Source organism: Apodemus sylvaticus, chromosome 18 (assembly GCF_947179515.1).
Source record: "Apodemus sylvaticus chromosome 18, mApoSyl1.1, whole genome shotgun sequence".
NCBI classification, from domain to species: domain Eukaryota; kingdom Metazoa; phylum Chordata; class Mammalia; order Rodentia; family Muridae; genus Apodemus; species Apodemus sylvaticus.
Genome location: NC_067489.1, coordinates 66,033,757 through 66,048,313, shown reverse-complemented (window position 1 = coordinate 66,048,313; position 14,557 = coordinate 66,033,757). Strand labels below are relative to the sequence as shown.

General features: G+C 43.9%; 2 protein-coding genes across 7 annotated transcripts in view; one reads left to right on the top strand and one right to left on the bottom strand.

Annotated features, from left to right (window-relative positions):
- The window catches only part of Csgalnact1 (chondroitin sulfate N-acetylgalactosaminyltransferase 1), a 360,316-nt gene extending 354,409 nt beyond the window's left edge, over positions 1-5,907 (top strand). For all 5 annotated transcript variants that reach the window (XM_052161840.1, XM_052161844.1, XM_052161845.1 and 2 more), the window contains one exon: positions 348-5,907. In XM_052161840.1, the coding sequence (XP_052017800.1) occupies positions 348-637 (290 nt within the window). In that variant the 3' untranslated portion in view covers positions 638-5,907. The remainder of the gene's footprint in view (positions 1-347) is intronic.
- An 800-nt stretch (positions 5,908-6,707) lies between these two features.
- Sh2d4a (SH2 domain containing 4A) overlaps positions 6,708-14,557 on the bottom strand; it is a 78,470-nt gene continuing 70,620 nt past the window's right edge. For both annotated transcript variants that reach the window (XM_052161846.1, XM_052161847.1), the window contains exons 8-9: positions 13,475-13,695; positions 6,708-13,051 (exon numbers count right to left, since the gene is read on the bottom strand). In XM_052161846.1, the coding sequence (XP_052017806.1) occupies positions 12,959-13,051; positions 13,475-13,695 (314 nt within the window). In that variant the 3' untranslated portion in view covers positions 6,708-12,958. The remainder of the gene's footprint in view (positions 13,052-13,474; positions 13,696-14,557) is intronic.

Below are 14,557 nucleotides of genomic sequence, written 5' to 3'. Positions count from 1 at the left end.
GGTGTCCCCCCTCCTACCCACCCACATTTTTAACTTTGGGACAGAGTCTCCCAACCGCCTGGAACTCATCAAGCCGGTTGGGTGGCCGGGCAAGCTCCTGTCATCCTCCTGTCCCTACCTTCCCGGTGCTGGAATTCAAAGTACATATTCAGGGATCCACTCTTGGCTTTAAAAAGAAGATTTTAATGTGTGCTTTGGGTCATTGAATTCAGTTTCTCTCGCTTACACCACAAAGCATTTTACCAATTGAGCTACCTTCCCAGCCACTCCCACAATGCCTCTTGATGAAATGTCCCTAGTTGCTGAGTGCATGCCACCCAATTCAATAGCATGCTCTGTCCCCACAGGTGGCTTTGACCTGGACATCAAAGGCTGGGGCGGTGAAGATGTGCACCTGTACCGGAAATATCTCCATAGCAACCTTATAGTGGTACGCACACCTGTACGGGGACTTTTCCACCTTTGGCATGAAAAGCACTGTATGGATGAACTGACCCCTGAGCAGTATAAGATGTGCATGCAGTCAAAAGCTATGAATGAAGCGTCCCACGGACAGCTGGGGATGCTTGTCTTCCGGCATGAAATAGAGGCTCACCTTCGCAAACAGAAGCAGAAAGCAAGCGGTAAAAAGACATGATCTCCTAGGCACAGGGGAGCAGAGACATTTAAAATGTTTGCCTTTGTCAGTTACTAAAGAAATAAATGCAACAAGGTATAAACTTCCACAAAGGGCAACAAAGTATCTGACTGATGAGTAAGAGAGGAATGGAGACTCTCAGGATTCTGTTGGCTCTGTGTGTGGTGACCCTGACTGTGTTTACAGCAAAATGATCTCTCTGGTTCCTGCTCACTGAGATACAACTGCTGACCAGTTTTCTAGAACATTTACTGGAATGGGATGCAAACACACTGGTTTCTCGTCTTAGGATTTGTTACATCAGAGGGCTTTGGTACTACCAGGACTACCAAAGTCTCAGAAGAAAGAGAGAATCTGTGGAGATCTCTGACATTAGCATCCTCCAGGAGACAGTGAGCAAAGCAAAGGGACCTGGAAACAATCCGTCGAAACTGTCATTTCCCCAGTATTAACCAAAAAGAGCAAAAATAAAAACACAAAAAACAAAACCAACAAAAAAAACCCTCTTTCCCATTATTGTTTAGTCATCTTTATTCTAAAAATGCACTTTTTTTGCTTCTGCGTATTATACTTATTTAATTACCCATTTACAAGCCTTAGTAGGAGCCTATTAGAGTATATTATGATTTCTTTTAAGATTTTATTTTATTTTTTGTTGTTTTTGTTGATTTGTTTACTTGAGACAGTCTTGACACAGAGCCCGAGATAAACTTGAAATTGTGATCCTCCTGCCTCCGAAGCCTGAGTGCTGAGATTACAGGTGTGTACCACCACAGCTGGCAAGAAGAGACATGCAGAGGTGTGGGACAGGAACCTCCATTGTAAGCATGAGAACTGACCGAAGGACTTACTAGTCTCAGACCATGCTAAGGCTAGTGTGGGGCTGCAGAGAGAAAGGTATCCAAAAACTATCTAAGACTTTCCAAAGAGGAACAATCAAACACTGGAGAAAGAAAAAGACACTTTCCTCTTCATGAAAAAAAGGACACTAAGAAGACCTTGGTATATTTACAAGAGAATATAGTTTCTCCTCTGGAGAAATGGGGACCACTTTCTTACCTGTTTGAATAAACCAAAGTTATGAACCAATCACTTTTCAAAACAGGGTGCTCTTCTTGGTCTCTGGTTTGCATAAGAAGAAAATGCAGAATATATATATATATATATAATTATATTTTGAAAGACCAATCCATTAATCCAGCGAGATGGAAGATTTTGCTACATTTCCATTCACTCCTGGCTATGAGGAAGCAACTTATTTTTAAAATAAGCAATGTTACCTGATTGCCAAGATGCTTCTGAAACATTTTCTTACAACTCCAAATTCTTTTTTTTTAAAAAAAAAAAAAAATATGGTTAACATTGAGTGGTTTCTACATCCATATGCAAATTATTTATTTATTAGCCAGCACCAGATGCATGAGCTGATTACCTCTCCTGTCTCTGTGCCTTCTGTTTGCCCACAGTGAATTCATTGTTTAAATGCTTCAAGAACACTCAAGCTGTGTGTTTAAAAAAAAAAAAAAAGCATTGTATTGATTTGTACTGGTAGTTTATAAAATTTAATTAAAACACAAGACATGAATGAAAGGTGGCATTGCACAGCTAATAAAATTTGTGAATTTGATTTCTTCCCATAATAGGATTGTGTGTCTTGAGTTTGGGGAAATACTTTTGTGCATAGATCAGGACTTCCTGGTGCTGGCACTGTTGAATTTTGGAGCTTGATCACTTAGTGGGGGAAGGAAAAGTACCATGCAAAATCCCTGCAGTCCCTCTACATGCCAAATGTCAGGGTGCCTCCCATTCGGCTTTTGACACCCAGAATGTCTCAATCACTGTCGAATACTAAAGGAACAGGAGCATGACCCCTGGCTGAGAACCTCTAGGACAGAATGAAAAATCTGGCATTTCATTTATGCTAATTTTACTTAGATGGCATTGAAAAAAAATGATTTCTGAAACCCCTTTACAGTCACATGCTCTGGTGATTTTAGAGGTTTCAGGGCCTGTGGCTGTCATTTCCCAATAGTGGTCCTGATGGACTTGTGACTGACTCACGCTGTCACAGAGTCAGGGGCATTGCTATCTCAGGAGAAGTGATGGCATCAAACAAATCAAGCGGGTCAGGATGTCTCTTGGTGTTGGGGGCCCTGGATGACTCCACGGCAGTCAGCATTTGATATGGGCCCTCCGTGTTACAGACGCCCATGATGCTGAGTAAGACTTGTGTGTTTCTTCAGACAAGGTCTCCCGGAGCCAGGATGGGCTGAAACTCACAGTGCTTCTTCTGCCTCAGACTCTCAAGTGCCTTGGTTGTGGCTGTGTACAAGCACAGCTGGCCATGAATTGATTTTAACAGTTGCTCAGGGAACTAGGAAGAACGCTTGGTGGATAGAGTGAGCTCACGTCCCCTCTAGCCCCGAAACTGTGAAAATGGAGAGCAAAGACTGGAACGAAGCTGCTCTGGCTGGAACTGCATGCTCCAGGCACCGCGAAGGATCTGTGTCTCAAAACTCCAGTGGACAGCAGTGGAGCAAGACACCCAATGTGTGCACACATGGTGGGAACGCAGAAGGAAGCGTACTACTTTATGTGATGATTTGAAAAGAAATCTAATTTAAAGCTACTGAGGGAGCTCTGAGCACTGACTGCACTTCCACAGGTCCTGAGTTCAAATCCCCAGCACCCACATGGTGGCTCACAACCACCCATTATGGAATCTGCTACCCTATTTCTTGTGTATCTGAAGACAGCTACAATGTACTCGTAAATAAAATAAACAAATCTTTAAAAAAAAATGTCACTGGGGGTAACAGTGGTGGTTTGAATAGGTTCGGCCCACATAGACTCATGGGTTTGAACACTTGACCCACAGAGGGTGGCATGATTAAGAGGTATTAACTTGTTGGAGTAGGTGTGAACCTGTTGGAGTAGGTGTGAACCTGTTGGAGTATTTATGGCATTGTTGGAGTAGGTGTGAACCTGTTGGAGTAGGTGTGAACCTGTTGGACTAGGTGTGAACCTGTTGGAGCAGGTGTCAACCTGTTGGAGTAGGTGTCAACCTGTTGGAGTAGGTGTCAACCTGTTGGAGTATTTATGGCCTTGTTGGATGGAGGAAGTATGTCATTGAGGAGGTGGGCTTTGAGGTTTCCTATGCTCAGTTTCTGCTCAGTATGGAATGAGACCCTTCTGCTGGCTGCCTACAGAAGACACTTCATCCTGGCTCCTTTGGATCGAGATGTAGAACTCTTGGCTCCTCCAGCACCATGGCTTCCCGCCATGATGATTATGGACTGAACCTCTGAAACTGTACACCAGCCCCAATGAAATATTGTACTTAGAAGAGCTGCCTTGGTCATGGTGTCTCTTCCCAGCAATAAAACCCATAAGAGAGTAAAGAATGTATTAAACACTCCCCACCTCCCCCTGGTTTAAAGCTTAGCTTAGTTGCATGTGCAGCTCCAATTCGAAATGTCCCCCTGAAGGTTCATCTGTTCAAAGCATGGACGTCAGTGAATGGGATCCTGAATGAGCCCCCTCCCTAAGGAGTCTCCGACGTCACTAATACATTCATACTTTGGGAATCGATACTTCATGCATTCATATGTTCCCGACTTTCATAATTTGATGGGAGTAGACAGCAGGGCAGTCAGGACTTCGGAGGAGGAAGATCTAGTCCTGGTCCTCTGGGCTCTTCCCAGCTTTCTTCACTTCTTCACTTAGGGTCCACTTGTAGGGAAATGTAACCCCAACCTTATGGAAATGAAGGTCTGAGAGGCCTCACTCCTCCTCAATCAGGGGCTGAAATTCAAACTTAGACATCAAAGGAAAACAGAAGTGAAATTGCATTGAAGAACTCAGGTATATTTCCTCCTGCAAAGAAAGGACACTGCCAAATGCCCAGTTTATCAAAGGCCCCTTCTAAGTTCATGAATATTTACTCTATTCCTTGTCCCTATCTGTTGCCTGAGCAATACGATTTTTTGGTTGTTTCTTGAGACAATGGGATCTCTCATTTGTAGCCCAAGATGTACTGAAACTCAGTGTTCCTTCTGGCTCATATTCTCAGGTGACTGGGTTACAGCTGGGTATGAGAGCACCTAGAAAAGAGATTAATCTACTTGAGGCCCCAATCAGGTGCTACTATTGATTCTGTTGTGTGAGAGCTGTTAGCAGCTCTTTCCCACTCCTTCATTGATGACAGAGTGAATCTTCAAAATCAGAGCGTTTGTGCTACAGGAACTGGCAGTTACCGTGACAGAGCAGCCCTCTCACCTTTGAGCCACCTCCCCACTCTAGCCTTTTGTTAAACATTGGCAACCTATTGGTTGCCAAGCAATACATTGATTCCAAGCAATACATCTCACACCCTTGTGCTGGATCTCTGCAGTCTTCCGCCTTCCAGCACACACAGACCCAGCTAGTGCGTCCATAAGCGTGGACACCTTACCTTCATCCACACTCAGTAAGTAGCTCCCAGAATTTTAACTCTTTATTTAAGGGGAAAACAAAACCTCTCTATTTTTTTTATCTAATCACACCAGGGCTTGGGCCCATGTGGTAACTGTTGGTATTCTGTCTAAGCTCCACCCCACACCTACCTGGCAATAGCCAGGTATGCCCCACCCCATAGATCTGGCCCACTATAAAAGGGGCTACTTGCCAGCTACTAGTGGCCAGCCACCATTACTCACTCTCTCTCTCTCTCTCTCTCTCTCTCTCTCTCTCTCTCTGCCTTTCTCTACTTTCACTATACCACTAACTTTCAACCTCTACCCTGAATAAACTCTATTCTATACCATGCCTGTGTGTGTGTGGTCCCTCAGGGGAAAGAGGTGCCTGGACAAGGTCCTGCCTGGGTACCCCCTTCCCCCACACCGCCGTGCCACATTTCTCTAAACCCCCAATCCTCTCTTTTTAAGCCCCTTCAGTAACTGTTATGGCTTCTGCATAGAGACACCATCTGCAGCTTGCATGGTTTGAAATGAGTCACTCCATGTCTCTACATATCCCCGTTTCTTCCTTTATGGTGCCGAGTACAATCTTGTCTGTAGCCTACAATTGTTTCCGAGTTAGATGAGTCAGTGCAGATACAGTATTTAGGGCCTGGCCAGCACTTGGGATATGTCTTCACACTGCCTTTGGACAGTGTTGAGTTTCTCAGTATACCCTAAACGTCGGGGGCCCAAGTGTGGGCCATCCATTTGAGATTATGAAACCACCATGAACTTTTGTCCTTTGTTTTGTTATTCTGAGATGTTTGTTAATAAGAAAACATGTAGCAGTAGCATAAAATATAATACATAGCTCCCAACTTCAATTCCAGTCATCTAGGGCTGATGGGCAGCTGGGCAAACACTCTTACATTCAGAATAACCTCCAAGGTGAGAAAGAACGTGGCTTCCGTTTTCCAGGTGCTGACAAGTGAGGCCAAGAAATGTTCAGTGATCGGCCCAGAAACTGACTCCAGGACTCCATGTTATCATTCATCCTGGGACAAGCTCCAGATGCTGTGGTCCCAAAGGAAGGAATCTGAATCCAGCAAGCCCAGACTGCAGAGCTCTTTTGTTTTCTTGGCCCGTTTTTCTTTTCTCTAGCCCCACATAAGACACACAGGAGTGAAACTCACTGACGCAGCAAGCGAGGAAGAGCTGCGCATCGCAGCCACCTGCATCTCCACAGCTGCCATGTAATTATGAACTGGGCTGGGACTGTGTTGGAGACTGAAGCCTCAGGATCCGGCTCTTAATCAGGATCTCAAGAGGTTTAAAGACGGCCTCAGATCAGATCAGGAGGGAGCCCCGTGCTTAGAGAGAGAGAGTTCCTGAGAGCTGGCTGATGAGAGAACGACCTTGGGCAGTTTCTTAGGAGGGCAGGTGTGTTTTGCTCCTGTGAATATTGATGCCTGAGCTCCCCATGCTTGTGTTCTGGCTAGCTGCGTATTATATCATTCAAAGCTGTTTCTCCTGGCAAGACGCAGGCTGTGCTGTGGTTGCCAAAAAGTTATGAGTTCTGTGCCAGTTGATTGGGGGGAGTTAGATTTTTCCCAACACAGAGAATAAAGTTATTTTCTGTCCACAAAGATACCTTTCCAAATGTCTTCACTGTTTACTCAGCCTTCGGGGGTGCCCTCTGCAGAAGTCAACTCAGGACCCCCTGGGTCTTATCGGCCAAGAATTCTAGTATGAAAGAGGACAGAGACCATGGAGGAGAGAATAGGAAGGGAGTCTATGGGGAATGTCACAGCATATGAAAGGGCAGGACACCGTTGCAGAGAAGCTAGGTCATGCTCCACTGTCCCCCAACATTGATCAAGGGCCAGAAGTGCGGAAGCACTCTGCTAGAACTAACGGACTGTCTATGAATCTGGTATGGGTGTTTAGGAGTACTGCATTTATTCCTTATTCTTCAGCCATACTTGAGATTGAGGTAAGCACCGTGCTGCTGATAGCTCCCTCTACCTCAGTTCTCAGTCCTTGCAGCTTCCAGGTCTACCCCCACTCTCAGCCTCCAACCCCAAACCTATAACAACCTTCTTGTCCACTGGGACCTCAGAGGCCATTTGAAATGCATTTAAATTTTTAAATAAAGACAAGGCATAGAAGATCACCCAAATTAAATTTAAACCATACCTGAAGTTTTATAGATAGATAGATAGATAGATAGATAGATAGATAGATAGATATCTCCCCTGCAATTAGTCTCAAACAGAGCCATATAACAGATGACAACCACTATGTGTGTGTGTGTGTGTGTGTGTGTGTGTGTGTCAGGGCTATCAGGAAAAGCCAGAGTAGTGTGGGTGAGAAGCTTGTATAGCACTCTGTCCCACCATTTCAGAAAGACCCTCAGGGAGAAGGCTGTTGCAGTACAGCTGCTTGGCCATTGTGGTACAGTGCTAAGGTGGAAATGTTACTAGGATTTTGACTTGGTGAGAAGTTTTGAAGTGGAGCAACCTTTCAATAGAGGAAAATGCACAGCTGATGTAGATGGATTTGTGCAATGGGCCAAATGCACTCCATTAGCATACGTGGTATCTTAGCCCCACCTGAACTAGCAGGGAGACAGGTGAACATGTTCCAAATTCATAAGTTCCCTCCCCCCTCAAAAAGGAGACGTTAAGTTGGGGGGCTGACTAGGAATTTCTATGCCACTTGGTCAATTGACAACTCCCAATTTGGGAGTAAAAGATGGCTACCTTGGGGTTGTCAAAATCACTAGGAAAATATCCCTCCCTTCTTATGCCATTTCAAACCCATGCCAAATGATCCACCTCTCCTTAGGTCAAGTAGTTGGTATTCTGTATAGATCATTATTGTATCCTCAGCACTTTCCCTTGTCCCCTTAAAATATTTCCTCAAACTCCAGGAAAGTGGCCATTACGACGCATGGCCCATTGGTTACAGAAGCCAAGTTAATAAAGAAACTCTCACAGAGAGTGGTCTTACTTTATGAGGGCTTTTGCTGTGTTGGGCACTTAACTCTTTTCTAATCTTTAGAGCTCAGGTGACTTCAGTAACTCATTTTAGAAGGAAGAGTTCAATCAGGTTTAACAAAATGTTTCCATGATTGCACATGGCTCATTGATGACATAGTCAGGACACAGCCCCAAGCCTGCTGGGCTTTCCTTCTCTGTGTCAGTCTACTTAACTGTCCAATAATACATTTTTATCGTATGTGAAGGGAAAAGACATTTCATCCCGTAAGCCCCTTGATAGTTTTTAATCTTCAGCAACAGAGGTAAGCCTCTGCATAGAGAAGCAAGTTATTCTCCATCCTGCAGACAAACTTGAAGAGTGACTGTAGAGTGTCACAGTAGAGCGTAGAATTAACATGGCAGGAAATCCAATCTCCCCATCCACGCGGTCAGAGATGAGCTGCTCTCTCCTAATACACGGCACAAAGGAGAGATGGTCGCAATGGGAAGATTGTGAAAATAGAAGATAAGAAAACTCAGAGCATGGCTTAGAGGTATCCCTAAAGAACAGGAACAAACAATTTAAACAAAAATATTAAAGATGTAGTTAGGGAAAAGCTCCAATTAAAAGGGGGAAAAGCTGCTTTCTAAGAAATGTGCACTTACTGCATCTTGAAATAAAATCATTTACTTTGTTCTCCACAAAACCTGAAGCAAGGAGGCTCCAAGGATATATACATGCCATTCTATAAATATCTATTGTGTATCCTATACTCAAAATAAGTGAAAGCCACCTACTACATATGTGTGAGGGCCACAGATATGCCCAGATTCTAGTGTACTGAAAGGGATGTCTATATACAGAAGACATTGCAAACATTTAGGCCACAAAACATTACTTACGGTCCTCTGCTTCCGTTCCTGCCTTGACTTCTTTCAGTAATTGATTATGATTTGGAAGTGTAAGCAAAGTAAATCTTTTTCTCCCCCAAGTTGCTTTTGGTCATGGTGTTACCACAGCAATAGAAAGCAGACTAGAACAGACGAATGAATGACTAATGGACTAAAGGCCTGAGCTCACGTAGGAGAAGTCCGGTTATAGAAGCCCTTAAGTGTGAGTGGGACAGGCTGTTCATGCTCTGTCTCTTTGGTCCCTTTTGGTCTTGATTGATCCTGTGTTCTTCCTTAGCCTAGATACAATTTGGCTAACACTTCTTGGCCTAGCTTGCCATGGCCATAAAAGTCTGAGATGACTGTAGCATGGAGTTTCCAGAATCTTACTGATGGAAAGAAGAATCAATGTGGGCAGTTACCGACACTTGGCTCCAGCCCAACACACAAGCGTCCATGGGTTCAAGGTCCTGGGATTGGAAACTTATACAACCGCCTAAAAGCCCCAGGCCAAGAAAGCTTGAGCAGGAAGGGCAGGAATCTGGTCTTGTTGACACAGCAGAAAGAGGAGATCAGGGTTAGAGCTAGACTCCACCTCAGGCCACACCTAGTGCCAGAAACTCTGAGGACAATGAGGGAGAGCAGTCAGCTTTCCTCAGCCCATTTAGTTGAAATTCTCAATTCTATAAACCATTTTCCTACCCTCAGAATTTCAAATATGGCTCCCGGCCATTGTATCACCAAGCACTAGACAGTTTATTCCTCTGCATGTTTATAACCAGTAAGATAAAAGCACTACAGAACTCAGTGTACCCTCTTGGTAATACATCAGGTTAACTGGACTGAGTTGCCTCTTCGTCTTCTTTCAGTCGCTAAACACAGATACATTTGGACACAGCCATACTTATTGCCTACAATACAATTTTAGGCAGAGGATGATTCTGGAATCTCAAATGTTTTTTCAAAATTATCAGTGATTTAAGGATACTTTCAACTTATTCCACTGAGTAACAGAACACAGATCCTTGTGCTTTCAGAGCTGGAGGAAAAATAGAGGTCACTCAGTTAAAAGACCATTCCTGTGCAATAAAACTGAGGATTGAATAGTGTGGTGGTTGACTATGCTTGGCCTATGAGAAGTGGCACTATTAAGATATGTGGTCTTGATGGAGGAAGTGTGTCACTCTGAGGGTGGGCTTTGGGGTGTCTATGCTCAGGCTCTGCCGAATAAGGAAGGAGAGCTTCCTCTCTGACTTCCTGTGGAGTGCAGTCCCCTTCTGCTGCCTGCAGATCAAGATGGTAGGACTTTCAACACATCCAGCACCATGTCTGCCTGCATGCTGTCATGATGATGATAACAGACTGCACCTCTGTACCTGTGAGACAGCCCCAGTTAAATGCTGTTCATATAAGAGTTGCCATAGGCATGATGTCTCTTCACAGAAATGAAACTAAACTAAGACAGATAGTGTGATGCTTCATCTTGTCAATTTGATTGGATTTAGGTTCACTGTAGGAAAACACACACCTCTGGATATGCTTGTGAAAAGTGTTTCCAGAAAGATTTAGCCAAAGAGGGAAGCCCTGTCCTGGATGTGGGCAATACTATCCCATGGGCTGGGATCGCAGACTGAATAAAAAGGAGAGTGCTGTCATCTCTCTGGACTTCCTAAATCTGGGTTCTATGTGACCAGCTGCCTCAGTGGCCTACCACCATGCCTTCCCCATCATGATGGACCGCACTTGCACACCACGAACCGAAATAAATCGTTGCTTCCTTAAGTTGCCTTTGTCAGGTATGTTTGTCACTGCAATGAGGAAAATAACTAACATAGTTAGGTCAAGTGCCTATTCAACATACTCAGGAAAAAGTGGAGAGCAATGGGAACAGCAGAGACTCCGAGAAGTTACAACAAAGTGAAGTGGCAGAGACTCATATAAATTTAACAATACAATTGGAATATTTCAAGAAACAGTTGACTGTAATCTGAATGTCAGACTTTTCTCACTAGAGTGCACGTCAACCTCTATGCTGGCACATTGTGCTTTGGAACGAGTAAGTCACACAAAGGACAGACTGCAGTGTCATCTACTTTAGTCAAAAGGCAAAATAAAAAGAAAGCCAGCACTGATAGGCTTAGCTATGGACAAAGTAACTTCCTCCCAGGAAAAAGGACATTGAGTGACTCACAGATGCCCTGCTCAGCATCCAGAGCATAGCCTTGCCTCATTGATGCTGTCCAAGGAATGGATGGAGATTTTGATTTAAAGATAATGTAGGGTAGGATATTACTTGCTGAATAAATCTGTGTCCCAGGGGTAGCCAGCATTACTCAGGGTCTTTTTCCCATATCCTACTTCTATTTTCTCTTGAGGGTGCACACTAAGGAGGAAGAAACAAGTCCGTGAAACTTATGCAGGATACATGGTTACATAAACTATTGCACTAGTTTCCTGGGGCTGCTTTAAAAGGTTGCCACATATTCAGTGATTTATAGGTTTAGCACACATTTCTAATGCCTAAAAGGCTTAAATAAAGGTGCAAACAAGTACGAACAGAGCCATGTTTTCTTCTAGAGTCCTGGGGAGAATCTGTCCCTGGGTCCTGCTGCCTTCCATAATCCTCGCCATCCTCTGCTCACAGCTACATCACGCTACTCTCTATTTCTGTGGTCCTTTAACCTTCATCCTTCTGTTTGTCTTTTTCTGTATCTTTATCCCTTATACAGACACAACTCATTAGATTTGGGGCCTATCTTACTTATCTTTTCTGCAAAGACCCTATTTCTATATCAGTTGATATTCAGGTACAGGGGGAGTCAGGACTTCATGTATTTTTGGTGTGGGACACATTTCAACCTTCAGGAGGTATCCAAACTACTCACTTATTCAGTTCTTCTCCCGGTCTCATGAACACACAAGTCCTTACATGGCCGTGCACAGCATCTTCTATATTTACTTTCAGACAGAGGGAAGGGAGGCAGAGCAGAATGAAGAAGCAAACTCTAAGATTACTCAGGTGTCTTGGTTAGGGTTTCCAATGTTGTGAAGAGACACCATGACCAAGGCAACTCTTCTTATAAAGGACAACATTTAATTGGGGCTGGCTCACATATTCAGAGGTTCAGTCCATTATCATCAAGGCAGGACCATGTCACCTTCCAAACAGGTATGGCAAAGGAGGAGCTGAGAGTTCTGCATCTTGTTCCAAAGGGAACAAGAAGACTGAATCTATCAGGCAGTTAGGAGAAGGGTCTCAAAGCCCACCCCCACAGTGACACACTTCTTCCAACAAAGCCACACCTACCCCAACAAGGTCACACATCCTAATAATACCACTCCCGATGGGCCAAGCATATTTAAACCATTACACTCAGGGTTATTGTCACACTAAAACCTTTGTGTGTTTGTTTCTTGGTATATCTTAAGTCTCTCATCCCAAGTCTTAAAACTTGTCTTTCAATTTACACTTGGGTGTTCCTCTTCTGTCTTCTATATCCTCACTCCAACCGACACAGAAAGGGTGGTCTTTTGAAGATAATCTCATCCCCCGGTGGGGACATCTTTCTAGCATTCTTAACAATTCATAATACTGGGACCTTTGAGTGAATAACAGAAAGGGAATGTGTAGATCATGAAATTGTTCACTTATTCTTTTAAAGTAACATCTTAATTGCTAAAAAGATTTCAGTGTACCCTTGTCCTTTTATCTTATATGCATCCTTATGATCATATCCTTCAAGGTCCTATCCTTCATATTAGGATGTCGCTGATGTGGGTACCTTTCCCCTTTTCCTTTAAGAATGAGGATGAGAGAGAGGTAATATCCCCTTAAACTGAATCCAGCATTTATGCAGAAGAGAGGTTTCAATGAAGACCTCACAGACACTGTTCACGGTTGGCTCTGTCACAGAGAGGTTTTGGCATCACGCACAAATATCCATCTCAGAGGTTGTCTGTCCAGAGAAGAACCCAGCTGGAGGCTAGCGGCTGATCTTGGATGAGAGATGTCACTGGAAGAGCTCCAGGTAGTCGGGTGGCTTGTCTTGTTGACCACAGGGGTACAGCAGGAGTTCCTTTCCCAGAGAGGTTATGGGCTCCTCCTGTCAATCAAAGCACAGGGTCATGAGGAAGCTGTTCAGTAGATGTCCATGCTACCTCTGGGGATATCACTACTCTACCCTGGATTTATGCACACCTAGATTGGCTTATGACAATATTAAAAGAGATTTTCCTCCACCCAATTTCCCTGTCCTACTGGAGCCCAAGTTCTAGCATAGAACCATCCTCAGATCTGATCAGAGCATACATCTCTATTATTCTCCGCTCCAATGGGATATCTCTGAGTATGCCAGGAGGATATGAGAAAGGAAATACAATTAAGACTCCTCATTACCAGCAGAAATTATGTACTACCACCATCCCATTGCTTACCCTTGAGCTCTGATGCCTAGCCAAGCCTTTACTTGTTATATATCTACAGGACAATAATTCCTAATGCAAATTAAGCATCCAAATGGATTCACCTTGTGATATTCCACCAAATCTGCCAGGGTAGCGTGCTGCAGCTGGTCCACACCCAGGAAGCTGTAAGAGTTGGCAGATGCATCTATGAGGAAATGCTTGCAGCCTTCCTCAGACAGGTAGGACAGGGCATAGCCCTTGATCTTTTCACTGACTCGGATCAGAAAACTGCCTGGCACGCCTGTGCTCAGAAGTTCGTTTGCTTTCTTTAGTGTGAGAATCCCTGCAGGAAAGGGAGGAAAAGTCATATCAGTCAAGCTCCTACAAACTACTCCTCTGTTGCTCCTCCCTATATGAGAAGAGTTAAATGAAAAATTAGTGTAATTCCATATTTACTTTGATGTCCTTTAAAATCAGAACAAAACAAGACTCCTGGTGTTTGGTTATTGAACAAACACAAAACAAATGGACAGTTCATCAACTTGACACAAACTAGAATGGCCTTGGATGAAGGATCTTCAGTTGAATAATTACCTCCATCAGGCTGGTCTGTGGGAGAATTTTCATAGGTAATGATTGATATAGGAGCCCACTGCAGGTGGTACCACCCCTGGCAGGTGAGTTGTAAGAAACCAAACCAAGCAAGCTAGTAAGCAACATTTCTCCTTGCTCCTGCTTCAGTTCCTGCCTCCAGGATCCTCCTATGAGTTCCGGCCCTGTCTTCTCTCAGAGATGTACTGTGATTTGGGAGTTATGAGCTGAAATAAACCCTTTCTTCCCCAAGTTGCTTTTAATCAGTATTTTATCATAGCAACAGAGAAACAAACTAGAATAGATAGTAAAAGAACTGTATTTCGACAGTTTCACTTAGAGACCCATTTGGGTCAACACAGGTTGTCTACCACTTAGTAGGTTGTCCTGAGGTTGTACTGGGATTTTTCACTTCCAACTTGAACTTCAATGTTCTTATAGGGCCACCACTGTCTATCAGCGAGAACTCAGTGGTCTGGGAAGTGATCTGACTTGGTTTAAAACAGTTGAACAGAATCACATGGGACATTCAAGCACAGCTGTTGTAGTTTGCATAATGAACTGAAGGGGAAAACCAACCCAGAACATAGGTAACACTCCCTCAGTGGATGAGA